Below are 26,409 nucleotides of genomic sequence, written 5' to 3'. Positions count from 1 at the left end.
TTTGAGCTAATCAACTCCTCAATTAAGGTTGTGAAGCTTTTTTGGCCTATGTCATTAACTCGAATGTTGATGATAGTCAGATCAGTAAGATTCAATCTGTCTATGAATGTCTTAAGGTGTTTCCCAAAGGATTACCAGGATTGCCACCAGATCGACAGGTTGAGTTCGCAATTGAAGTGTTTCCTGGTTCGGTTTTGGTGTCAATATCCTCTTATTTTCTATCACCAATGGAGCTAAATGAATTGAAATAGCAATTGCAAGATTTATTGGACCACAACTTTATACAACCTAGTATATCGACCTGGGGAGCTCCAGTATTATTTGTTAAAAAGAAAGATGGTTCGATCCGACTTTGTATAGATTATCGAAAATTGAATAAGTTGATGATCAAGAATTGATACCCCCTACCTTGTATTGATGACTTGTTTGATTAATCGAAAGGAGCTTCTATCTTTTCCAAGACCGATTTGAGATCAGGTTACAATCAGTTGAAAGTAAAAGATAGTGACGTACCTAAAACAATGTTCTGTACGCTTTACGACCATTATGAATTTTTAGTAATGCCTTTCGATTTGAAAAACGCTCCTACGACATTCATGGATTTCATGAACCGTATTTTTCAACCTTATTTGGATCAATTCGTGGTAGTTTTCATTGACGACATTTTGATCTATTCAAAATCTGAAGCGGAGCATGAACAACATCTACTGATTGTTTTACAAGTGTTACGAGAAAAACAGTTATATGGGAAGTTTAGCAAATGTGAATTTTGGTTGTTCAAAGTTATGTTTCTTGGGCGTGTTATTTTGACTGATGGGATTAGAGTAGATCTGAAAAAGATCGAGGCCATTGTTTAGTGGAAAGCACAAAGAAATGTGTCGAAAGTTCTCAGTTTCCTTGGTTTAGCAGGTTACTATAGAAGATTCGTAAATGGATTTTCAAAAGTAGTTATGTCGATGACAAAAATTTTACAAAACAACATTCAGTTTATTTGGAATAATCGGTGCCAAGAAAGTTTTGAGAAATTAAAACATATGTGACTGAAGTGCTAGTTCTAACCATGCCTGAATCAGGAAAAAAGTTTGTGGTATTTAGTGATGCTTCTTTAAACAGTTTAAGATGTGTTCTTATGCAAGAAGGGAAGGTGATTGCATATGCGTCTCATCAGCTAAAAACACATGAACGTAATTATTCGACACAAGATTTAGATCTAGCTATTGTGGTTTTTACTCAAAAAATGTGGAGGCATTATCTGTATGGTGAAAAATGTTACATTTATACTGATCATAAAAGTCTTAAATAGCTCATAACTCAAAAAGAGTTGAATTTGAGACAAGTCCTTGGATTAAACTTCTGAAAGATTATGATTGTGTCGTTTATTACCACCCTGCTAAAGCTAATGTTGTGGCTGACGTGTTAAGTAGGAAGGCAGTAGTTGAGTTGTGTACAATGATTTCTCAACTCAGTAATTGTGATGATGGTGGGTTGTTGGCTGAATTGAAAGTTAAACCAGTGTTGTTTGATCATATCAAGAAAGCACAACTTGTTGATGCTAAATTGGTGAGAAAAAAGGAAATGGTCCAGAATAGCTTGTTGGAAAACTTTAGCATTGATGATTGTGATTGTGATTGTCTGAGATTTTGGAATCAAATCTGTGTCCCAAATGTTGTTGAATTAAAAGAGTTGATACTTCACGAAGCCCACGACAACCCTTTTGCTTTTGCATCTCGATGGAACAAAAATATATCGTGATATTTGAGAGTTGTGTTAGTGGCTCGGGGTAGAAAGAGAAATAGTTGAGTTCCTAGCTAAATGTCTAACTTGTCAGCAAGTTAAAGCAGAACATTAGGTTCCCACTAGTTTACTTCAACCTATTTCTATTACTGAATGGAAATGAGAGCGCATAACAATGAATTTTGTAACAGGGTTACCGTTATCTCTGAGCAAGAAGAATGCAATATGAGTTATATGTTATTTACTTACAAAATCAACCCATTTTATTGTTGTCAAACAGAATGGACACTTCCGAAACTTGCTAAAATTTACATTCAAGACATTGTCTGATTACATGGTGTGCCTATGTCGATTATCCCTAATCGAGATCCCCTATTCACTTTGAGATTTTGGAAATAGTTGCATGAATATCTTGGTACGAGACTTAATTTCAACACAACTTTTCACCCTCAGATAGACAAACAATTTGAGTATGTTATTTAAATTTTAGAAGATATGCTTCATGCCTGTGTAATTCATTTTGAATCAAGTTGGGAATGTTATTTACCCTTGGCTAAATTCGTGTACAATAATAGTTTCCAATTGAGCATTCAAAAGACTCCGTATGAAGCTTTATACGGTCATAGGTGTCGAACACCTGTTTGCTAGTCAAAGTTGATGAAAGAAAAGTGGTTGGCCTTGAATTGATACATGAAATAAAAGATACAATTAAGATAATCAGAGATGGATTGAAAACAACCTTTAATAGATGGAAATCGTATGTAGACTTGAAACGTCCAGATATTGATGTTTCTGTTGGTGACAAAGTATTTCTAAAAGTTTCACCTTGGAAGAAAGTCCTACAATTTGGCTGAAAAGGAAAGTTGAGTCCTCATTTTATCGGACTATATGAGATCACAGAAAGAGTTGGACCTGTTGCTTATTGGTTGGCATTAACTACAGAATTATAGAAATTGTACGATGTTTTTCATGTGTCGATGCTTGGGACGTATCGATCAAATCCGTCTCACATTATTTCAGCAAAAGATGTAGAAACTCAATTTGATTTGTCCTATAAAGAGGAACCGGTTGAAACCTTAGCTCGTGAGGTGAAAGAATTGTGTAATAAGCATGTTCCATTAGTGAAAGTCCTGTGGCGTAGTCATAGTGTCGAGGAAGTGACTTGGGAGCTAAAAGAGACGATGAGATCCCAATATCCGCATTTATTTTCAGGTAAATTTCAGGGACAAAATTTATTTAGGGGGTGAATTGTAACGACTTGATAGTCAGGGGTGTCAAAAAGTGCACTTCTGGGACTCTGTTTCTATAAACCAAACTCGTAAATATATTTAGTAAATATTTGCAGAGTTATATTAGAGGCAAATTAAATTTTGGATAAGTAATTTTCATGAAATTAAGAGTTATTAAGGTACATGGACTAAATCACATAGGTGTTAAAAATCGAATAATAGATTGAAATAAATTAAAAGCGTAAAGGTGCAATTATACCATCATTTTAATTGTAGTGGAAGGCCATTAATTTTATGTATATATTATATATATTATACATTTAAGTTAACTTTAATATATATATATATATATTATAATAAAGAAGGAAAAGGGATTAAAGTAAAATAAGTGAAATAAAAATGAAAGTGGAAGAGGGTGGAGTTATTTACATGAAAACCTTCAAAGAAAAAAAAGAAAGAAAGAAAATAGCAAGGGAAAGCACGACATAAGGGGTTTGGAGTTCAAATCCAAAATTGGTTAGTGCAATTTAGTCCTTTTCTTGTAATTTTACATTTTCGAAATTTTGGTAATTAGAACTAGCCGACCCATGTTACAATTTTTAGTACTATTCAAGACTAATGATTTTACCATTGTTGATTAATTAAAGCTTTAGGGATTTTATTGATAGATTTTTAAGTTAAAAGTTGAAAAGGACTAAGTTGTTGAGTTAATTGTCAATTTTAAGCAATAAGGACTAAATTGTGAACATTTGAAATTAAGGGCTAAAATTGAAAATAGGGAGCTAAATTTAGCTTAGAGTAAAATTAGTATAAAAATTGAGGTTAAATATGGAGATTTAAAATTAGTCTCAGTTTAGGGACAAAATTGAAGAATAAGCAAAATGTGGTATAAAATTTGAAATTTTATAAAAATTAAATTATGTTTTATTAATTTATTTAATTATTTAATTTCGTAGCAAACGTCATTCCAAAATCCTTGAGGAAGAAGGGGAAAGACAAGGTCGACGTCGAGTAGCTCGGAATATATGGTTTGTGTTTTTATAATTCGAACTAAATTGTGAATTATTGCATATTGAGTTGTTTGTGTATGGTAAGTAATTGAGGTGAGAACTCTTTTACATTTTGGTTGAATTGAATTAAATGATGATTAAAATTACTCGATTGTGAATATCGAGATTTGTGATATTTCTATGACTGTCGAATTGAATACATGTATTGAGAAAATGTGGTTACTATCAAATTGAATGTATGCTTATATGTGATAATATACATTTATAAAGTTGAGACTGGTTTTATTGAAAGGTAAAATAAAATCCTATTAACTGTTTCGACTTTGAGTCGATGAGGCATTGGGTGCTAATTTCTTTGGCTTAACCAATGAGACACTGGTTGTCAACTTATTATAGCGCGGAGTGCATTTACTTACTTCGGATTTATTCGATGAGGCACAGGATGCCAAACTGGTGTGCTGGTTGGATCCATGCATCCGTCCGAGTCTAAGTCGTGTTAGTAAGGGAAAATAAATGATAAAAATCTAAGTCCTTGATATTTGAAATGGAAAAGGATGAGATGTGAAATGAAATACGAAATGGTGGATTTTGTTGTGAATATTGATGAATTATGAGTAATGAACTCATGGATTGGAAATGGAAATGAATAATGTGTTTGTAAGAGATGCTTTATTAGATGCCTTATGAAATGTTATTGCCAAATATTAACATGTGTTATATATATTGGATGTGAACAAGAATGAAAAAATTAGTATGATGAACTTGATATTCTATATATCATTTCTTAATTGCATCTTACATTTTTATTTTTTACATCAAGTTCTAATTATTCGGATTATAGAAATACCACTGAGTTATACTCAATGTACATTTTTTTCTCGTGTGCAGGTTAGATACGTAGTAGATCAATCCTCGACTCAGCATCCATTGACGATCTCGAACTCAAATATTGTTGAACGATCTCTTTTTGTTAATTTTGGCATGTACCTAGGTTAAATATGATGGTTTGTGTTATTTAGTATTATGGTGGTCCTTTAAGGTATGTAAATAATTATATATATATTTGTTTGATGGAAATGATAAATTTATGAATAGTTTGAAAGTGTTTTTCTTTGGCTTATGGCATGTAATATGTGAAAATTTGTATATGTTTTGATTGTGTGTTTATATGTGATCTTATTTTAGACCTTAGTGTATTGTAGTCTTGTTGTCTTAGTTGTTCATGTAACAACCCAAACTCGGCCCAGACGTTACGACCGAATCTGGCGTGTCACATTGAAGCGTTACTAGAAAAGTCATGTTTTATCTAAAGTCTTTCTTAGTGTCTAAAGAATATCTTCGTTAAAGATTAAAGTGAATGGAAGCTGTGCACCAGGTAGGATGTCAGAAAAGAGAAGGTGAGTCAATTAGACTGCTTAAGTACCCAGCTCTCCACGGATCCAATCCTAGACATGCACACAACTATTGCCACACTTTAACTGTGTGATTGTTCATGGAAAACCAATTCGTTTAAAACCATTTGAAAAGGTTATTAATTTTGAAAGCGTTTTTGTTGCGGAAGCTTTCCTTTGTTATCGCGATATTTTGAAATCAAGTAACCCTTTTAAAATGCGCATTAGAGCTATTCAGTTTCAAACAATTAAAACAATATCATATCTAAGCTATCAAAACATACTAAAAACAATTAAAAATAATTTAAGCAGCCTTATTATAAATTAAAACCCGAAAACATAAAGGAAATAATCTAGAATAAAAGTGAAGGCATAAACACTTATTTTAAACAATCCACATGGCCACTCTGAATCCTTCCAGCTCCAAGTCCACCGATCTAAGGCTCACCTACAAAGATGGGAAAAAGGGGGGTGAGTTTGGAAAACTCAGTGTGTAAAGTAAACCCAAATAGAGCCTAAATCAGTTCAAGCTCTACTGGGCCTAAGCCCTATTCAGAAATCAGAGTTAACTGGGCCTTAGCCAATATCCATATTAATCTGGGCCATAGCCCCTTACAGTATCAGAGTATATTGGGCCTAGCCCATATCAGTATCAATCTGGGCTGTAGCCCTATTACAAGTTGAGATATATTGGGCCTTGCCCATATTAACACAGTTGGGCCCATTTCAATACAGTTGGCCCATAACAAAACAGTCTCATATGATTAATGCATGATAACCCCATCCAACCCTGCACTTGCCTCCGTCCATCCTTACACTTCCTGTGGGGAATAAATCACCCACGCTATCCCTACAGTTACAGTGTTAGCACCGATTGCGGCACTAACTATAATTCGTAGCAAAGCTACTTATATCAGAATATGTAACACATCTACCAGAACGGATTCTTCCTCCATAACAAAACCCAAACCCATGCAGTATGACATGTATGTAGAATATATATAATTAACAAGGCATGCTTCAGAAAGACAGTCAGATTATAGCGTAAGAACAGTTATTTACCCTCGAGGGGCGTAATCGTAAACTTACCCCTTTAAGGGTATTATGGTAATTCTACCTTACAGAGGTATTTCAGTAATTTATCAGTCTTTTTAGGGTTCCATGCTCATTACAACTATTAACGTATTAACAGAACCACTTACCGAGCGTTTTTTACCGAATGGGGCCCGTTGGCCCATTTAACCCAATTTCGGCCCATTGGAGCCCAAATTCATCGAGGTGCACGAAATTGCGCACTTTGCAATCTTACTGTTGAAGTTACCAAAATTACCAATACAAACAATCCAACGAGCACTCGCACGCTCGCAAGTTCTCGAAATGCCGGCTTTTCGGTATTTCAGCTTTTTGGCTTTTACCGATCTAGTCTACTAGTGGGTGTCGTTTACACACCTGATTTGCGACAACTGCTACCGAAATCTCCCACGATATCCTAAAATCATCACTAGACATATCAGATCCAAAATACAATGGCAACCATCATAAACTTACTTACCATAATCGGCCATCCATACCTATGGCCCTTGAGATCCTACCTTTGTCAAAACTAGTGACTAGATCTCGATCTAGTCGTTCCACTTGTCCAAGCCTTTGATCATCAGCCTCTGGATCACACTAACACCAAAACAAATCAATTGTTACAACCCTTAGAGCCTTAAGCTCCAATCGACAGCCTCCCTATGCCTTTAGGGATTTCGGCTTTTCTAAAACCCGAAATAAAGAATAAATTTGAGTACCTGCCTTAGGTTCTTTCAACCAAAACGATTCCACTTTAGTTTCTACTCAGATCTAATGCAGATCCAGCCCTTAAACACTAGCAGAAATTGAATCTTAGAGATCTAAAGATTTGGCTATATATCCCTAAAAACTATGGTGTTTTCGGCTTTTGGAACTGTGAAGAGTAAGATGATTTGGTATGGTGGTTTTTGTAGTGGTACTGCCGACAGGGGTTGAGGTTTAGAGGATGTGAAAATCGGCCAAAAGAGATGAAGAAAATAGGAGGATTTTGGCTAGAAGAAATCAGCACAAGAAAAACTTTCGGGATTTCAGCTTTTATGGCAATCAGCTGTAGAGGTTTAGAAAAGAATGGGAATGAAAGAGGAGATGAGTAGAATGGTAGGGATGTTTTGGCCAGAGAAGAAAACAAGGAGAAAAAGAAAATAGAAGAAGAGAGGAGAAGAGAAGGAAGAATTCGGCTCTCAGGAGATCTAACTTTGCGTTTTCGACTTTTTACGACACTGAGAAGAGAATAGAATGAAAGGGAAGGCTCTAGGTGGCTAACCCTAATTCGGCAAAATAAAAGGAAAATAAAGCTTGCCCTAATGGCCATTCAGACCCACGGCCAAACCTTCCTAAAGCCCTAGCCGAATTTCCACTTAAGCTCTATCACATGCCCAACACATGCACACAAGAATAAAAGTAACAACACGCTTACCTTGTGACTTGAACTCTGGCTCCCTCTAAGCATCCACATGTCACTCCCCAAACACCTAAGTGGCGCCACATGCCACTTTACCACAGATCTTTTTGTGTCCTATTTTACCACCTCAATTTTAAAAGCCCATATCGCTAGAACCCTTTCTCTTTAAAATTAAAAATTCAGGAATTGCCTTAAATTAAATTTACTCTTGGGCCTTTTAAAGGCCCACCAACATACTCAGACCCACACCAGACAGTCAAAACACTGTATTTCTAAAATTCATTGGAAATCACAGAAATCTATAAAATCTCAAAAATTGAGGCATTATAGTTCACTTGGTATAAACCTTATAAAGTGTTTGAGTTATAGTATAAATTAATATGTTTTAAATGGTAAGAGAAATGGTAAGTTGATATGAGTCAATATGTGTTTCTTTGAGCTTAAATGCAAAACATTTGGTGTTTGCTTGTGACATGATAACTTAGCCTTGGTTTTGGATTGATTAGGTGTTTGAATTTAGGTGTCATTTGAGGCACATTGGTTAGATATTTGGATGTTAGCATAGGTAAAATTATAGTCTTTTGCTTCATGGATGAACTTGGGATGAGCTGAATTTGGTAAGGATGAGATTTTACACTTTTGAGATAATGTATCGATATTTTGGCATTTGGTGTCAACACCTAACCATATGAACCATTTTTAAAACAAACAGAATGCTAAATTGGTATTGATTTTTATTTGAATATCAACACTTTTTCATATAGTATCAATACCAGATAATAATTATCGATACCTAAGTTTTGAGATAGTAAACAGAATCATAAATTAGTATTGATTTTCATAAGGTACCGGTATAGTATCGATACCAACTATGAATTATCGATACTAACTTTTAAGCTTTGAAACCCTTTTCTGCCTAAGTTATTATAGATAGATTCTTATTGTTTTCAAATTACTATGTTTGAAAAATATGTAAATCGGTGTATTATGTATAATCTTATTATCTGTGTGTTAATAATAGTTTAAATTTAAATACTAAATATTAAATTGTTTTCATTAAATAGTATTGATATGTAATATTCTATTGCCCGGTTCCAGGGATCGGAATGGGTGAGGGGTGTTACAGAAGTCATTAAGCATAAAACCAAAGCAACTTATCAAGTTATCAACCACATGACCATTGCCATTATACTTATACATGTTTACACAATCTTTAAAAGGCTAACAAGAAACCAAATGACCATTATAAGCATTAAACATCCAAGGTATATGTCAAGACCAAAATGAACGATTCACCAACATTTGAGTTTGAGATTGCCGCTAGATGTTGAGTTGATGATCAAATCGATAAGTACCTAACCTGTGCATAGGAAAACAAACTGTATGCTGAGTATAACTCAATGGTATTTTTTATAATCCGAATATTAAACATAATATTATTAACACACAAATCTGTGAAAATGTGAAAATGTGAAAGTACACGTAAAAACTGTATATCTGTGTGTTAGTTATTACATACTAATGCATAAGTTAAATGTAACTAACAATATACATTTTTTACGTGTACTTTCACATTTTCATAGCTTCACTTTCTAACCCAAATCAAAGCATTAACATGGATCATCACCCTTTTAACTCAAATTCATTGAAAAATCATCATTAATTTATCATTTCATCTCAAGATTCATTATATGCAAACTAAGTTCATAATAAACTTTATTTCAGTTAATTTCACAAGTTAAAATTCTGGTTTCCACTTTCATTTTTCCCTATTAATATGACTCGGATGGATATGTGGATCCAACCAACACACCAATTTGGCACCCAATGCCTGACGAATAAATTCATAATAATGAATATCGACCTGCGCTATTTGATAAAATCGACAATAAATGTGCCTAACACTAGTCGGTATAACCGACAAATGGGGTGCCCAGCACTCCTCAACACGTAGTCGTAGAACTCTGAACTCTTCATATCCTATTATATGTCAATTATACTCAACCCTACCTGAACATTTAATCGGGTAACAGTTTCTCACATTTCATTCATAAACATTTCTCCATCTAGATATCACAAATTCACCAATTCAATCATCCTTTCATATACATAACAAAATGTCTCATTTCCATATCAAATTTAATTTCACATACAATATCTATTATTTTTACAACTATGCAATTCAATCCTTTGTCATCAATAATAATTTGATCGAATCATCCCAATTCAAATTTAGCATTTCACAACATTATTCCAAAGGACCAACTCACCTTATCTACTTACCAAATAATGCAATGTGTAAATGCAACAATTGAAATAGTTCGGATTGTAGAAACACAAACTATAAGCTCCGAGCTATTTGTCGACAACTTTGTCTTTCCTTTTCTTTTTCGAGGAATCCAGGTCAATGTTAGCAAATTGAGATTGGAATATTAAATCCCTAGGCTGTGCGTTCTCCTTTTGTTTCTTTTTTCTTCGAAATGAGAAGGAAATGTAGAGAATTTTTAATTTCTCTTTCAATCCACTTTGGTTGTTTTATTAAGCTTTGTTTATTTGTTTTATTTTCATTAAATTTTTTTATCAATTTTTTCTTTAGTTTAGTTAAGCTACTATCCACTATTATTAGACCATTAGTCTATTTGCTTCAAAAGTCCCATAATCATGTTCTACCCTATAATTTAATATTAATTCACACTTTTATCACTTACGTGATTTAGTCATTGTACTCTAATTAAACACTATTTTGACAAAATTACCTATCTGAAGTTTAATTCACTCTTAAAATTATTTTGTAACTATTTATGAGTCTGGTTTACGAAAACGGGGCCCCAAAACCATACGTTTCGATACCACTGACTTTCAAGTCGTTACAATAGACCACTAGTGTAATAACCCGTTTTTAGTCAAATCGAAGCAGTGGTTTTAGGACCACAAATTTGAAGTCAAAATATTTATTTTATTATTATTTCAATGTTTACAACATGATTTAGTGATTGTGTTTCGTTAAGAAATTTTAATGTTTAATTGCTCAATTTGATAAAAAGGACTAAATCGCGTAAAGTGCAAAAGTGTTGTTCTATTAGCTAAAGGTGTCAAATAGCTATAGAACCTTAAATTAAGGGTCCTTAAGTAGTAATTAGACCTTTATTATGGTGAGTGGAAAACATTGGACATCTATAATATGATTTTAATTCTTTATTATTAAGGTTAATTAAGTAAAATGTTAACAAACATAAAATAAATAAAATACAAAATCATAAAATGGTGTCCATCTTTCATCTACAATTGAAATTGAAAGAAGAAAAAGAAGACATTGTTGAGCTAGATTCGGCCAACCTTATTTTGTCAATTGTAAGTCCATTTTTGTCCCTTTTTTTAATGATTTCTATGTTTTTGTGATCGTTGCAACTAGTTCTAGCTAGATCATGGACTATTTTGCAAAATTATTAAAGATTTTGGAAGTTTTCATTGATGAAAATATGTGTTCTTTGATGTTTGATGATGAAATATGAAATCTTGTTGCTAGATTTATATATTTTGTAAAGTGATTTTAAGTAAAAATGCAAAATAGGGATTTATTTGTGAAAATGTGAAAATGTGTGGTTATGTGTGAAAATTTGATAAATTTGGGCTACCAGGGGCATTATAGTAATTCGGCTATCATGGGTATTAAAGAAATTTCATGAATTTGTGATTTTGTGTAATAAGGACTAAATTGTAAAAGTGGTGAAATTTTAGGGGTAAAAGTGTAAATGTGCTTAAATGTGTGTTTTGGATTAAATTGAATAGAAGATTATTAAATAATTTAATTTTGAATATATTTAGATCAAGAAAAGTGGAATTCGAATCTAGATCGGGGGAAAACTAAAGTTATCAACTAATCGACTTATTCCGTCGTTTTCACATCCAAGGTAAGTTTGTATGTTATAAATTTCATTATAAGTGTATTTTAAATGCTTTGATATTGAATAAGTTGTGAATACGAGACTTCAGAAAAGTTTGACAATGACTCGATGGTAATTTGGCATTCGAAATCTCGGGTGAACCTTTGAAATAGTTTAGGATACTAGTGACATGTCATTAACGAATACATTGAGTTGGCTTTGGGCAATGATATTAGCACTTTGGGTGCGAGTTATACCAATTTGGCATCAGGCCATGAATATAGACTGATTTGGCTTCGGGCCATGATATCAGTACTTCGGATACCTTGATTTGGCTTCGGGCCATGGTATAGGTACTTAGTGTGTAAGACTCTTGAGTATCCGACTTCTATTCTGAATAGTTCAATGGGTAAATGAATGATATGGTTGAGAATAAGATTGGTACAAGATGGTATAGGTATGTGCATAAACCAAATTAGCTTTGAATCAAAGAAATGGTGAAGAAAGTATATAGTTTTGTGAATGAGTAATTGAAAGGTTTGTTAGTTGATGTGAATTCATGTATCCATAATCAATTGTTGAATTATATGGTTATGATTATATCGAGTTTATTTCATACGAGCTTACTAAGCTTTATAGCTTACATAGTTTATTTTTCTATGTTTTATAGTGAATTCAAAGCTAGCTTGGATTTAGAGACCGCCAGAGATTTCGTCACACTATCATACAAAAGATTTGGTACCTTTAAGCTTTTGTTTTGAGTATATGGAATGTCTAGGGACTTTGGTCATGTTGGTTATGTTTTGGTAATGATTTTGGCCATTTAAATTGGCTTGTAAATGCATATGTCTTGGTTTTTATATAATAGCCATTAGAGTTGGCTTATTTTGAGATAAATTGCTTGTGTATATGTGTATGTGCTTATAGTTTATGTTACATAAATTGAGGTTGGTTTTGGTGATGCTTATTAATATTTGGTATTATGGAAGTTGAATGTTGATATTGGTGATGTTATTTGTTTGTGATTCAAAGTAAAGAATGTATGTTTTAAGTAGCCATATTGATGATTTAAGTTTATGAGATTTTGGGTATAAATAGATTGGTCTATTTTGCAACTTATGTGTATTGATAAATGTAGTATAGAATATGCATGAATTAGGTATGAATTGGCTGGTTTAAATGCCTATTTATGCTATGTGACAGTGCAAATTGATGTGTTGTAGGCACATTCAAATTTGGGTGGCAAATTGGCTTAGTAAATAGCCTATTTTTGTCCACACGGGCAGAGACACGAGTGTGTGTCTCAGCCGTGTGTGACACAAGGTTATGTTACACGGCTGTGTGTCCCCTGGTATTGAAATTGAAATTAAGTTAGTATGCTCCACACTGCCTCACACACGAACGTGTGACTTGGCCGTATGCCATAAGTCAGTATACCGTACAAGTTTGGCACAGCCTAGCACACGGCATGGCATACGAGCATGTATGGTCATTTTTAGGGCACACGGGCTAGTCCCAAGGGCGTGTGTATTGGCCATGTGACCAAAGTCAGAGAGTTAAATGGGGTCGAACACAGACTGGGACATGGCTATGTGCTCCCATTTCGAATGTCCACACGGCCTGTGACACGGGCGTGTCTCACATCGGGCCACACGGGTGTGTGTCCCTTGCTTTGAGAAAAATTTTCAAGGTTCCGTGAAAGTTTCCAAAGTTGTTGATTTAGTCCCAAACCACTTCCAATGCATGTTTAGGGCCTAATAGGCTCGTATTAGGGACAAAATGATTGGCTATGAATGAAATGTATGTGATTTGATTATTTGTATATGAAATGTATGTTTGAATGTATTATAAGTCTAGTAATGCTCCGTAACTCTATTCCGGCGTTGAATATGGGTGATGGGTGTTACAACTGGTAGGGCATGTTAGTTGTTAACCAGAGTGGCATGTGTGTTGGGTCTCTGGTAGGGCGTGTTAGTTGCTTACCAGCCTGATGATATGAGTGCTGCCATCAATAGGGCATGTTAGTTGTTAACCATGACAAAAATCCCTGAACTTATGGGAACATGCATGTGTTCGAAACAACATGGATTATGATATCTATTTTGATATGTAAATATAAGATTTAAGGTTAGCACAAGGAAGGGAGACAAAAAGAGTAAGAAAATGTAAATTCTGATTTTTTGTTTGTAATGCATGTTATCTATATCTAAGAGAAAAATGAGGCACTGAGAAAGAATGTTTGATAATGAAATTGTAGTGTATGATAATATTGCATGAGGAGTGGTAAATCTTAATCCTATTACTATGTTGAGTATGTAGCATATACGCTTAGTTGTTGTGCTTGGCATTCAATATATGTCCTAGTGAAATCGAATTCGGTAGGCATGTAAGTACTAGTCAATAAATATGCCTAAGATGATAAGGGTAAGAGTTGGTAGCATTTGTATTCCTTAATGGAAGTATTTGTTCTGTTGATGTTAAGGCAACTGTTCTTTGTAAAAGTAGTTGTGAATTGCATTCGACAGATGAGAAAGTCCGCTAGAGGATACTGCCCTTCAGGGATAAGTATCCGTCATTGTTATATATAGGAGGGTATAAGCTCAATTGTCTTGGTGTGATGTCTGTTGACTTATTGCTATTTATATATATGTATATATATATATGTTTAGTAATCATGTTCATGGAACTTGTTTAGAAAGGGTTGAACATGTACATTTCTGGAGCTCACTAAGTTCTTTCGAACTTATCCCCTTCCATTTTCCAAGTATTACCATGACGTTGAGGGCTCGTGGAAGGGACTTAGCCAAAAGATAATTGCCTCTGTTGTGAGCCTCACTTATGTTTGTTTTGTACGATGCATATCATTTCATTTTGGGCAAGCGGTGTGTAACTCTATTTTGTAACTGACATTTGTAATAATTTGCATCTTTCGCCAAATCAGTGTTTTAAGAGAATGTCTATATACTCTTGAAGTATAGGTTAAACCTTTGTAAATTATGGTTTGTTTGATCATCTTTTAGTCGTATATGCCAATTTTTTTTAAATTATATTTAACTACCAGTGATACACTTGAAACTATTGTGTGAGAAATAACTTACTTTGCGTTTTATATAAACCTGTCGAATTTTGTAAGACTTCTGCTGAAAGTTCATTTTCAATTATGTTTTATATTATATGGCGTATCCCTGATTGTTTTGTCATTTAAAAATTTTGAGTTAACGCCCTAGTTAAGTGATTATACGTCGAAACCTTAATAAAAGTACAAACCAAGTTTAAATCTACTTTCAGTTTAGCGCCTCAGTCCACTAGTAGGGGTTGGGGTGTTACACAACATTTAAGATAAAAGATATATTTTATTTCCTAATTCATTTGGGGAAAATATGATTGGAAAGTTTTGTCAAACATTTTCAAAGCATTTCAAATACTTGTAAAAGTACTCAAAAACATGTTTTAAATGTGTCTTGGAAATTTTACATCACAAATCTTTGAAGATTCATCATGTGGAGCAACAAATCTGTAAAGATTCGATCAGATCGAACCAAACAATCGAATCCTGTGAAATATGGAGATCGAATCAAGACTGATTTGAAGACTTATCTTGAAGATCTTTGATTTATTTTGGGCTCTAAGTAAAGCATTTTTATGAGGCTATTTTAGTAGGATATTAATTGTAATTTATCTTTATCATAGCAAACCATTAACTCTTATATATTATAGGCTTGTGTAAAACCAACAAAAAAAAAACCTAGTGGATTCTTCACTAGGGCATCCTAAAATTTGGATCACTAGTTGTATTGATTTAGAGATAGTGGATTCATCTCACTAAGCTAGCCTTTGCAAACATAGGGAAACTAAATTGCATAATCAATTTGTCATCCCTTGTTTCTTGTTCTATTTTTTGCCCATTTCCACAACCATTTTTTCTCATATCCTGTTTCTTTCAATTATAAATTTGTTTAGGTCAACGATAATTTAAAATTTTGAAAAGTATAAAGATTAACAATGACCAAATTAAAATATATGGACTAAATCCACAAATTTTATAAAATACATAAACTAATAACAAAATTCAACCTTAATTTAACATCAAAACAAATCTCAAAATATCTAGTTTGCTGTCCTCTAACCATTTCCTAGTAGGGACTCCCTTCCTTTATTAAGAAGCCACCCATCCATCCACCCAAGAAGCATTAAGTATTTTAATAAATTTTTGGGTAAATAGTATTCTAATAAATTTTTATATGAAATTAAGAGTTGAGCCCTTCTAAAATGAAACTTTTTCCAAAGAGTTTTAAAAGTAGGATATACAATGATGTGGGTGAAATTACCCTTCTAATTTTTTATTTTTTATTTTGCTAAGCAAAAAGATAAAATTATTATTAAAAGAAATAGGAAGCAAGATGCCATAATACAGCCGAGAAATCTTACACAGATTATATCTCAAACCAAAAGATAACCCCTACATACCCTTGTGATACAGTACCCAACATACACTCTGAGATAATAAAAAACAAACACCATAACCACAAAAGAAAAGAAAATAGCATAAAACCAAGAAATCAAAAGCTCTGATCAAAACACCAGGCGATTGCATCCACCATGCATCACTTCACTTTCACAAGACACTCCTAAATACAAAACTTCACATAAGCTCATTTGAAAATTCCTCCATATGCAATGGACACTATCGATCATTTAGAGTCCCAAGACAAATTAGCAATTGGATTAGACTCAACCATAAGACAATAATGCTCACACACACTTTTAAACATCCAAAGCATCCAAAGTCTGTAATAGTCATGAAGCCAAACAAAAAACACAACACTCCTTGATCAGCTACCAACAACAACAAAGAGAGAAAAATACACTCTTTTTTGCAAAACACATCAGCAATAGTGATAATCTCGCACCATAGAAAACAAAAACTTGATATCCCCAACTTTTATCAAACTTAACCGAGACCAAAAGCATCAACAAAACCAATACCAAAAGCATCAATAGTACTAATTTAACAGTTGATCAAACAAAAAGACTCTCCATCTAATAGCAATCCCAAGAAAAATAAACTCAACAGCTTTACAACGTTAGAAGCCATTGCAAAAGCAGCCTATACATCAGCTTGTTTCTTACTCTGAAAATAACTGAAACTCTGTCCAGCTCGCAAGTTGATATCAATTCCTCGTAACTTTTTTTTGCAATTCAATGATCTTACTTACAACTACATTTTCATCACCAGACACCACTAACCCCAAATCCTTTCCCAAATTCCTCATCTTAGTTGCGATTCATAATGTCCCTTTCCTAAAGAAAAGCATTCACAGTCCTACTCTTCTCTCAAGACACAGTGTACATCTTTTTACTTTTGCTCTTACTCATCTTCTTTCCCCTATTGTCTGTCTTCATTCAATTCTTACCCTCGGAAAGAACAACAGTTTCCTTCAACGATCTCCATTTACCAGCCCTAGCAGTGGTAGAATTAAGATCAAGCCCAACCAAACTCGCTATCTCCTTGTCTAAATCCATACCTTCTAAACTTGTCACCCTAGTGATTTCCAGTATCATAAACTAGTAATCTTCGACCATCAGTCCAAAATCTATATGTTTTTTGTTGAAGTAGATTTCGGGCTTTGGTGAGTAGATCAATTCATACTTGCATTTGATAATAAATAGGATTATTATAACACTTGTCAACATATTTTGTCAAGTGTAATTAAGTTGCTCACTGTGATCATTTTTAAGATAGTCCAAATTTGATATGGTTGATAAATTTTTTCTCGCTCAGCTATACCAATAAGACTATAAATTTCAAGATGAAAAAGTAAAAAAGTCATCTTTATTTACCATATCTAAAAATATAGATTTAATAAATGAAAAGAAAGTTTTGAACTGTTATTTCTTTAACAAGCCTCATTCACTGTAAATTATATCAAATTGTTCATGATTAAGTTTAAATTTTATAGTAGGAAAATTTTCTTCTAAATAATTTTTAAAACCTAAGCTTGAAAATATTCAAAAAGGCTTTTTGAAACTAAGCTTTTTGGTTGCAAATGGCTCCATTTATTTTAGAAAATATTTCTATAGGTAGGATGATTCTAGTCTTATTACATAAATATAATCTAAATATTTTATTTCTAACCGGATTAATTGTTCCTTGTTAATAAAATACTGTGATATATTAAGAAGATTGTTTATATGTCCTTAATATTTTAAAAAATAATTTCTAGTTCTTCCCAATCACAATAGAAAATAGATTTTAACAATAAATCATGAGCTTCTTGTTATTTAGTTGTTTTTTCAACTAAGAATTGTGAAAGCTTAGTAAGAGCTCTTCTAAAATTTGCTCTTTGCTCAGTAATATAGGTTTTTCGATATTTCATTAATAAAACTATATAAATCTGAGGTAAACCACTATAAAAATCTTTTATTTCTTGTATTTATGTTGGTTTCAAACAAATTTTCTATCACACAAAATTTTTCTGCCCCTCGAATAATTTCAACATAACTAGTTTGATATACTGAATTTGGATCTTGAGACCATGGTAGTTAACTTATCGATTGTGGTGTAATTGAAAATTTGGTTGAAATTCCAACTAGTTGTCTTATAATTTGATATGGAATAGAATATCCTTGATTAGGATAAAATGGTACTTGAGAAGGTATTGACATAAATCCTTAAATATGATATTTTGATTTGAAGGTGTTCCCTTTGTTGGGCTTTTTATTAACGATTTCTAGAGGTTGTTTACCTCTATCCATAAGGCTTACTAAGATAATCGATAATATAATTGTCAATGCCTTTGACATACAAAACCTAAAATTAAAAGTACTTAATTCATTATACCATCTAATTCTTCTTGGTACAATTTCTAAATTTTTGTTAGTAAGAAAATGTTTAACAATCTAATTATCGCTTTTATGAAATTTTTCGGTGCTAAATATATAAGGAAAATTTTTATTCCTTTCTTTATAGCTAATAATCCTTTCTCAAATATGACATAATTAATTTCATTTGGTTTAAATTTTCCTAAGCTACATATGCATATTACTTCTTCGTTATTTATTGTTCTAGCTTTTAAAATATATCCCTAATAATTTTGTAAGGCATTTGTTTCCAAAATTAATTTATCTCCTTATTTAGGTAAATAAGCTTTTGGAATTTGAATTATTTTATATTTTAAGTTTTTTTTATAATTTCTGAGTCTTTTTAGACCAAGTAAAGGGTTTATCCTTTTTTAATTTTTCATATAACATACTTATTTTTTCTTATAGGTTTGGAAAAAAATTCTTCCATAGTTTATAATGCCTAAAAATTTTTCAAGTTGCTTCTTATCTTCAATCTTTTCAGAAATTATTTTATTTTTACTATAATATGGTCTTGTAGTTTAAGACCATCTTCGATAATTTTAATCCTAAAAATTCTATTTCTATTTTTTCTAGCTCTATTTTCTTAGGGCTTAATATGATTCCATGTTTTATGAATTCTTGAGAAATAATATTTAAATCTTTTCTATGTAACTCTTGAGTATCTGAAAATATCAAAAAATAATATATATATATATATATATATATATATATATATATAAACTACACAAAATTTCTTATGTTTATTAAAATTAGAATCCATCCATCTTTGAAATATTTGTGGTGCATTACATAATTCAAATGACATCACTTTCCATTGGTAGTGTCCGTTGGGTGCATAAAAGCTGTTAAATGTTTAGATTCTTTTGTTAGCATGATTTGCTAGAATCCTGATTTATAGACAAACTTATTAAAGTATTTTGCTTGTTTAACTGGATTAATTAATACATCTTCTCTTAGAGTGAAATAACCATCAAAATAATATATTGATTTAATCTTTTATAATTAATGACCATCTCTTTTATTTCGGCATGATTTCTAACCATAAAGGTTAGATTAGAATGTAGACTATTAATTTTTCTATCAATCCTTTAACATATAATTCCTTAACTTGTATATTAAATTCTTCTATATCTTGTTTAGTATAAATAATTAGTTTAATAATTTTACTGCGATTTTCCAATTTTATACTACATATCTAGGGCTAATTTGCCATAATTTTAATGGTTCTTCACTAAAGTTATTATATAATATATTAAACAACCAATGACTTATTTCTAGTTGTTTAATTTGTTCCTTTCTTAGTGGTGTAAATTTCTTGTCACATATAAATTTATGGTTTTCTACTAATGGTATTTTTTATAGAAGTTTTTTTCTACAAATAACATAATTAAATTTTTATCAATAGAAAATGAAAAATGTTGATATATAAAATTATTAACTAATAATATGTCTCCATGCATTTCGGAAAGCATAATAAATTAGGTATTACAAATCTTACATTATTTACGTACATTGGTACGTTTCTAGCTTTATATTGAATAATGGTTTCGTTACATAGGTTCCTACTTTTCTAGAGGAATAACATTTTTTCTGCAACTACTACTCGTAACTCCAGTATCTAGTAAAGCATGTTAATATATGTAATTAGATCTCTCATTCCAAGTTTCATTTTTCGGAGTATTATTGAAGTTTGTATTTCTTCCACTCTAGCGTTTCTAGAAGTTCTGGATTGAAAATTTGAGAATGTAATTACATCTCTCATTCCAAGTTTCATTTGTTGGAGTATTATTTAAGTTTGTATTTCTTCCACTCTAGTGTTTCTGGAAGATATAAAACTTCTACTTGGTTTTATAGGAAAAATAGGAATATGAACTATTTTCATTCCTATGGGTGTTGAAGAATTTGGAGTTTCCTCATCTTCATCTATTTGTATATTTAACTGTAAAACCAGATTATTGTTAGTATTTGTTACTGTCGCATTTTTAAATTATATTTTATCTCCAGACACTACACTTTCTGTTGTACTAACTGGCTTAGATGTAGATGTACTTGGACTATTAATTTTTCTATAATCCAATCTCTTGGAATAGACAGATCTCTTAGATGTAATAATTTTGGTTGTATTTAAGTAGTAATTTTGTTAGGTTCAAAGAGTTCAATAAGTTTGTTATTAATTTCTTTGATTTCTACTTCTGTTGTATTAGTATATTCATTAATATAATTCCCATGATTGCTAGATCTTCACTAAACCATTAATTTCAGAATTTTTGTTTGAATTCGAGACATAAACATTATTCTATCAAAATATTTGTAATAGATATAAAGTAATTATGTTTAACTTTAAATCCTATTACTCTTGAATGCAAATTTGATTGAATTCCTTCAATAAGTGCTTTTACTAGACTTTCAAATATTTTATCTAATAATATTGCTATTATTGGTATATCATGTCATCTTCTAAATAGAGCTCTTATAGTTATCATTATAATGCCTAAATATATATATATATATATATATATATATATATCTAACTTGGGGATATTTCTTTTAATCCTCTTAATTTTCTCTTTAGTGAATAATGAAATTTCTATTAATCCACCTTTCGTATCCTAGGCAATTATATTACCACTAATTTTTTCTATGTCTTTGACACCAAATTTTATGTCTAGATATTTTTCTTCTCCAATTATATTTCCTAATTTTATATCTTGTTGTTCATTATTAGGAATTTCTTCTAACTGATTATTATAACTACTTCCTATATAAACATAAATATATATTCTTCACTATCTCGATCACAACTGCTTATGATATTAATTAGTATAATATTTCCTCGGATTGATTTCCTCTTTGAGCAAATTTCTAAATTTTGTTCATAAAGTGTTTTAATATTTTTCTAGCACTTTTCCCTTTATTGGGACAATTTGGTGCTATATGACTTTCTTCATCACATAAAACATTTACATTTTTTCTTTTTAGGATTTTTAAAATTTTTCTTTTAATAAATCTTTTATTATTATTATTTTGATTTTTATCGGTTTCCAAGGTTTCCATCTAACTAGTTTATATCTCTTATTTTTCTTTGTATGTTTTTTATAGGTATTAGGATGTATTGATTTACATCCTAATTCCCATTCATTATCTAAAATTTTTGTACAATGTTTATTGTTTAGTTTATGCTTACTTATTTAGAAGTCTTACTTTTAAGCAATAATTGATTATTCTTTCTTTTGCAAAAATAATTCTATTTCCTATAGCATCTATATCTACACCAAATATTTTGCTATGTTTTTGTAAATATGAATCGTATTTTTTTATACAAATCTCATCCCATGGTGGTGGTAATTTATGAAAAGATTTTTTTCCAAAATTTAATATTTTCATTTTTAAAATTTTCTAATATTCATGAAGAATTTTTTAGAAAAATCTTCTAAATATCTAATCTCATATAATTTAATTTTTGACAACAGATAACTGGATAGACCATCTTAATCTTTTTTATCAAGATAACCTCGAAATTCTATTTTTAGAATATAGGAAAATCCTTTTAATATATCTTTGAAAGTTTGAATCTGATTGATTAACTATCTTTTTTGTTCACTTCCTTTTTTTGATTCTTCCCATCTTCTTAAAAATTATAAAACATCTCCTTAAAATGTTCCAACAAAATATTTTAAAAAAATTTCTTGTGACCAATTATTGTTGTTTACAACTATAGTCATAGACTGTGCCCAATCATCTATGGTTTTTTCATAGTCTATTATTGAAATATTTGTAAGATCTAAATATATTCCTCCTTGAGCAGCATTTCTTTTATTTATATCATCTATTCTATGTCGGACAAGTTGGGTAGATGACTATTCTAAATTTTCATATTTTATTTCATTAGTAGTAATATTTTCAGTTTGATTACTAAACATTCTAGTTGTATTTTCTACTTGTTCACAATTTCTATTAAAGAATATTAAATAATCATCATTTAAAATATTTGAATCTGATTTTATTTTTCCATTAAGATATTGATCTGTTTGATCGGTTCCCATTGGTTCTAATATATCTTTATTTTCATCTTCATCTATTGAAGAATTTTCTCCATCGATTTATAACTTGTAACTTTTATATCTTCTAGTTTATAGAATTATTAGAACTACTACTACTATCTTTAGAATCATAGTTTAGCATATAATGATAATTAAATAACACAAATAACTCTTTATGTTTTTCATAAAGTTGTTTTATAAGTTTTAAATATTCTATTCTTTTAGTTTTATCAAATGCCTTAGTAAATTTATTTTTCCAATGTATTATAAGTTCTTATAAGATTGAATGTCATATTTTTGTTGATATGTAAATTTTCTTTTTGGTTTTTAGATTTTTATGCATTTCATCTTTTGTAGATGATTTTTAGAGAAAGTGTCTTCTTCTTCGACAAAACTAATATTATATTGTTATTACCATAATACAAAGGTCGTAAATCTATTTATTGTTCTATATTTTTATTAATAAGAACTTGTTCTAATTTATTATTAACTTCAGATGAGATATTTTTAAACTTGTTATTCAAATCTAATTCAACTGCTTCTCCTAAATTATTTATTTGTTGTTCTATTTTATTAACTTTATTAAATAACTTATGAAAATATATAGAAGTAATATCAATTAAACTATTAAAAGCTTTACTAATTGATGAAATATTATTTCATTTTTAGAGTCAATATGCATAGTGTGATTGCAACTTTTATCCCTATATAGACAACTTGTTTCTTCCATGACATTTATTTTAGGTACCTAAAACCGCTTTGTTATCTATTAAATTTCTCTTACTATAAAAACCAATCGTCTCAACTAAGATAAAAACAAGAAAAATAAGACATAATAACATATATATGGGTTTTAAGATAAATAACAATGAAATAAATAGAAGTGAGAATAAATGATAGAACTTACAATGTATACTAATATATTTTTTCTTTAAAAATTATTACACTAAGCTTTGGTACTAATTACAGGATGAGGGATGAAGGAAAGATTAACAGAATGAAACTACTAATAAAGATAGTTGGGCTACCCAAACCCTCAATCCCATTCAAGGCCTCATTCTACACAACCTCATTGGGGCTAGAAATAATATCACGACCCATATTAAAACATGGACCCAAAAAAGTTCGCTATCAAGTGGTTCACCCGTGAAACCTTCAACACTCCCATCCTTTTTAGTATTTGAACCACCTTCCTTATCTCTCTGCCTAACCTTTGAACATGTGATATCACGCCGTCCTATTCACTAATAGCATTGGCAGAATATAAGGACAACATTTTCTTCAAACAATGTTAATTGTCAACCAAAGCCACAACTGCCAAATTTTCAAGGTTAGTCCCTTGAGGACTTGATTGCACCATTTCAGATCCCTTATTGTTTGCCACAAACACACTTCTCCTTTAATCTTCATCATCCTCACTACAGTACTCAAGCTTGACCCACTTGTATCGAAATCATAACTACAACGCTGTTTCATCACCTTGGAATCAACTTCAGAGACCTGAAAAAAAAAAGGTCATCACCGACTCTTAAGCTAATAATCTCATCGATACAATTGAGATATGGTGTAATAATCTGGACAAAACCTCTATCAAATGGTCGAGGTTATATTGTCTCTTCATCAATACACACCAACTTCCTCCAATTTTCAGCAATATTCCTAAAGGTTTGTTCAGTTCAAGAATAGGGAAAACTGAGCAAGAAATCTAGATTCTGTGATTCTTAAGATTAATTGATTAAGACCAAACTTGTTTCTTAACAAACTATTTATGAAGAGCCTTCCACTTATTCAACTTGTAAAATCAAACAGTTCTTCAGCATAAAAAGCTGACAGGAGCATAGACCCAAAATATCTAATGATAGTAAAGCCATCAAGACCACCTTCTTTCATACGTATTGTAGGTTCTTCAAGCCTAATGAAACTTTTGCACCACCCGAAGTTGCTGCTCTTAATAAAACCTAACTTTACATCATCCACCTCTCTAACGACCACCATCTTTTGTTTACCAACACATATCCTGAAACCAAAGCCTCTTCAACTTCATTCCTATTTGCTTGAAGTATATGTGTATTCTTGCCTTTTTTGGATGCTTCACCTTTTGAAATGCCTCCTTGTTTCCCATCATCCAAAAGCTTTTTCCTCTGAATAGATGATCTTTCATTGAATCTCACCAGATAGATTGACCTGCTTAAGAACTACGACCGTACGATTGAATACCATCCTGGTAAGGCCAATGTGGTGGCTGACGCGCTGAGCCGTAAGGTTATGACTGATTTGAGGGCGATTTTTGCTCGCCTTAGTTTATTTGATGATGGAAGTTTATTAGCTGAGCTTCAGGTTAAGCCTACATGGATTGACTAGATTAAGGGTAAGCAGTTGGAAGATAAATCTTTAGGTCTTCATTTTCGGCAGATTGAGAGTAGGCATACTGGGGACTTCGGACTGAAAAGCGAATGGGTACTCTATTCCCGTGGGAGAATCTGTGTGCCGAAAGACACTAAATTGAGGCAGTTGATACTGACAGAGGCACATAGTAGCCCCTATGCTATGTATCCTACTGGGAATAAAATGTATAGAGACCTTTATGAGTTATACTGGTGGCCAGGATTTAAACGAGAGGTTACCAATTTTGTGAGTAAATGTCTAACTTACCAATGGGTTAAGGCTAAGCATCAATTACCTTTGGGGTTGTTGCAGTCAATTAAGATTCCACTTTGGAAGTGGGAATGAGTGATTATGGATTTCATTAGTAGGTTACCCCTTACACCCACTAAGAAGGATTCTTTATGGGACATCGTGGATCGATTGACCAAGTCTACCCATTTCATACCATTTCGTGCTGACTACTTACTATAGAAGCTAGCTAAGTTGTATGTGTCGAGATAGTGAGACTACATGGGGTATTAGTTTCGATCATCTTTGATAGGGATCCTCTCTTCACGTCTCGATTCTGGAAAAAAACTACATGAAGCTCTGGGTTCAAGGTTAGACTTCAGTACTGTCTTCTATTCTCAGACCGATGGTCAATTCAAGAGGGTGATTCAGATATTGAATGATGTGTTGAGAAGCTGTGTGATTGAATTTCGAGGCAGTTGGGAGGAGTATTTACTATTGGCAGAGTTCACTTATAATGATAGTTACCAGTCTAGTATACAGATGGCACCTTATGAGGCACTTTATGGTCGTAAGTGTCGCACTCCTTTATGCTGGATTGAGTTGGGCGAGTGACAAGTTTTAGGTCCTGAACTTGTTTCTGATACTGAGGCTAAGGTCAGATTGATACGGGATCGACTGAAAGTGGCATCCGATAGACAAAAGTCTTATGCGGACTTGAAGCGTTGCGATATCAAGTATTTTGTAGAAGACTCCGTTTTTCTTTTGGTCTCTTCATGGAAGAAGGTATTGAGATTTGGTCGTAAGGGTAAGTTAAGCCCTAGGTTTAGTGGACCCTATCGCATACTGAAACGAGTGGGACCTATTGCTTACCAGTTGGAGCTACATCCAGAGTTAGATCGTATTCATGATCTGTTCCACGTATCGATGTTGAGACGCTACTACTCTGATCCCACGCATATTGTTCCTATAGTGGAGATCGAGGTTAGGCCAGATCTGACCTTAGAGGAGGAGCTGGTTCGGATATTGGATTGTGACGTAAAGATTCTGAGGAGGAAATATATTCTGCTTGTTAAAGTCCTATGGCGTAATCATAGCACAGAGGAAGCTACGGAGTAGCCTAAGGATACGATGCGTCAGTAATATCCTAATCTACTCTGATGAGGTA

The 26,409-nt window shown here is 32.1% G+C and overlaps 1 protein-coding gene across 1 annotated transcript; it reads left to right on the top strand.

Annotated features, from left to right (window-relative positions):
• The first annotated feature begins 1,060 nt into the window (after positions 1 to 1,060).
• On the top strand, positions 1,061 to 26,360 carry LOC108477608 (uncharacterized). Its single transcript, XM_017780128.1, has 6 exons — positions 1,061 to 1,184; positions 1,304 to 1,560; positions 24,807 to 24,965; positions 25,041 to 25,247; positions 25,644 to 25,776; positions 25,867 to 26,360. Exons 1-6 carry the CDS (start codon positions 1,061 to 1,063, stop codon positions 26,358 to 26,360), a joined length of 1,374 nt encoding a protein of 457 aa, XP_017635617.1.
• Positions 26,361 to 26,409: the final 49 nt, after the last annotated feature.

The sequence above is a fragment of the Gossypium arboreum genome, chromosome 12, assembly GCF_025698485.1.
Source record: "Gossypium arboreum isolate Shixiya-1 chromosome 12, ASM2569848v2, whole genome shotgun sequence".
In the NCBI taxonomy this organism is placed as follows: Eukaryota; Viridiplantae; Streptophyta; class Magnoliopsida; order Malvales; family Malvaceae; genus Gossypium; species Gossypium arboreum.
Note: the sequence above shows the minus strand (reverse complement) of the source record. Positions and strands in the feature narration are given on the sequence as shown.

Excerpts from the sequence above, each read along its gene's own strand:
- LOC108477608 (XM_017780128.1), top strand. The coding sequence starts at position 1,061 with ATGCCTGAATCAGGAAAAAAGTTTGTGGTATTTAGTGATGCTTCTTTA. Across the intron at positions 1,561-24,806 it reads AACTTGTTGATGCTAAATTG|ATTGACCTGCTTAAGAACTA; the intron begins GTGAGAAAAAAG and ends CTCACCAGATAG. Across the intron at positions 24,966-25,040 it reads GTTTATTAGCTGAGCTTCAG|ATTGAGAGTAGGCATACTGG; the intron begins GTTAAGCCTACA and ends CATTTTCGGCAG.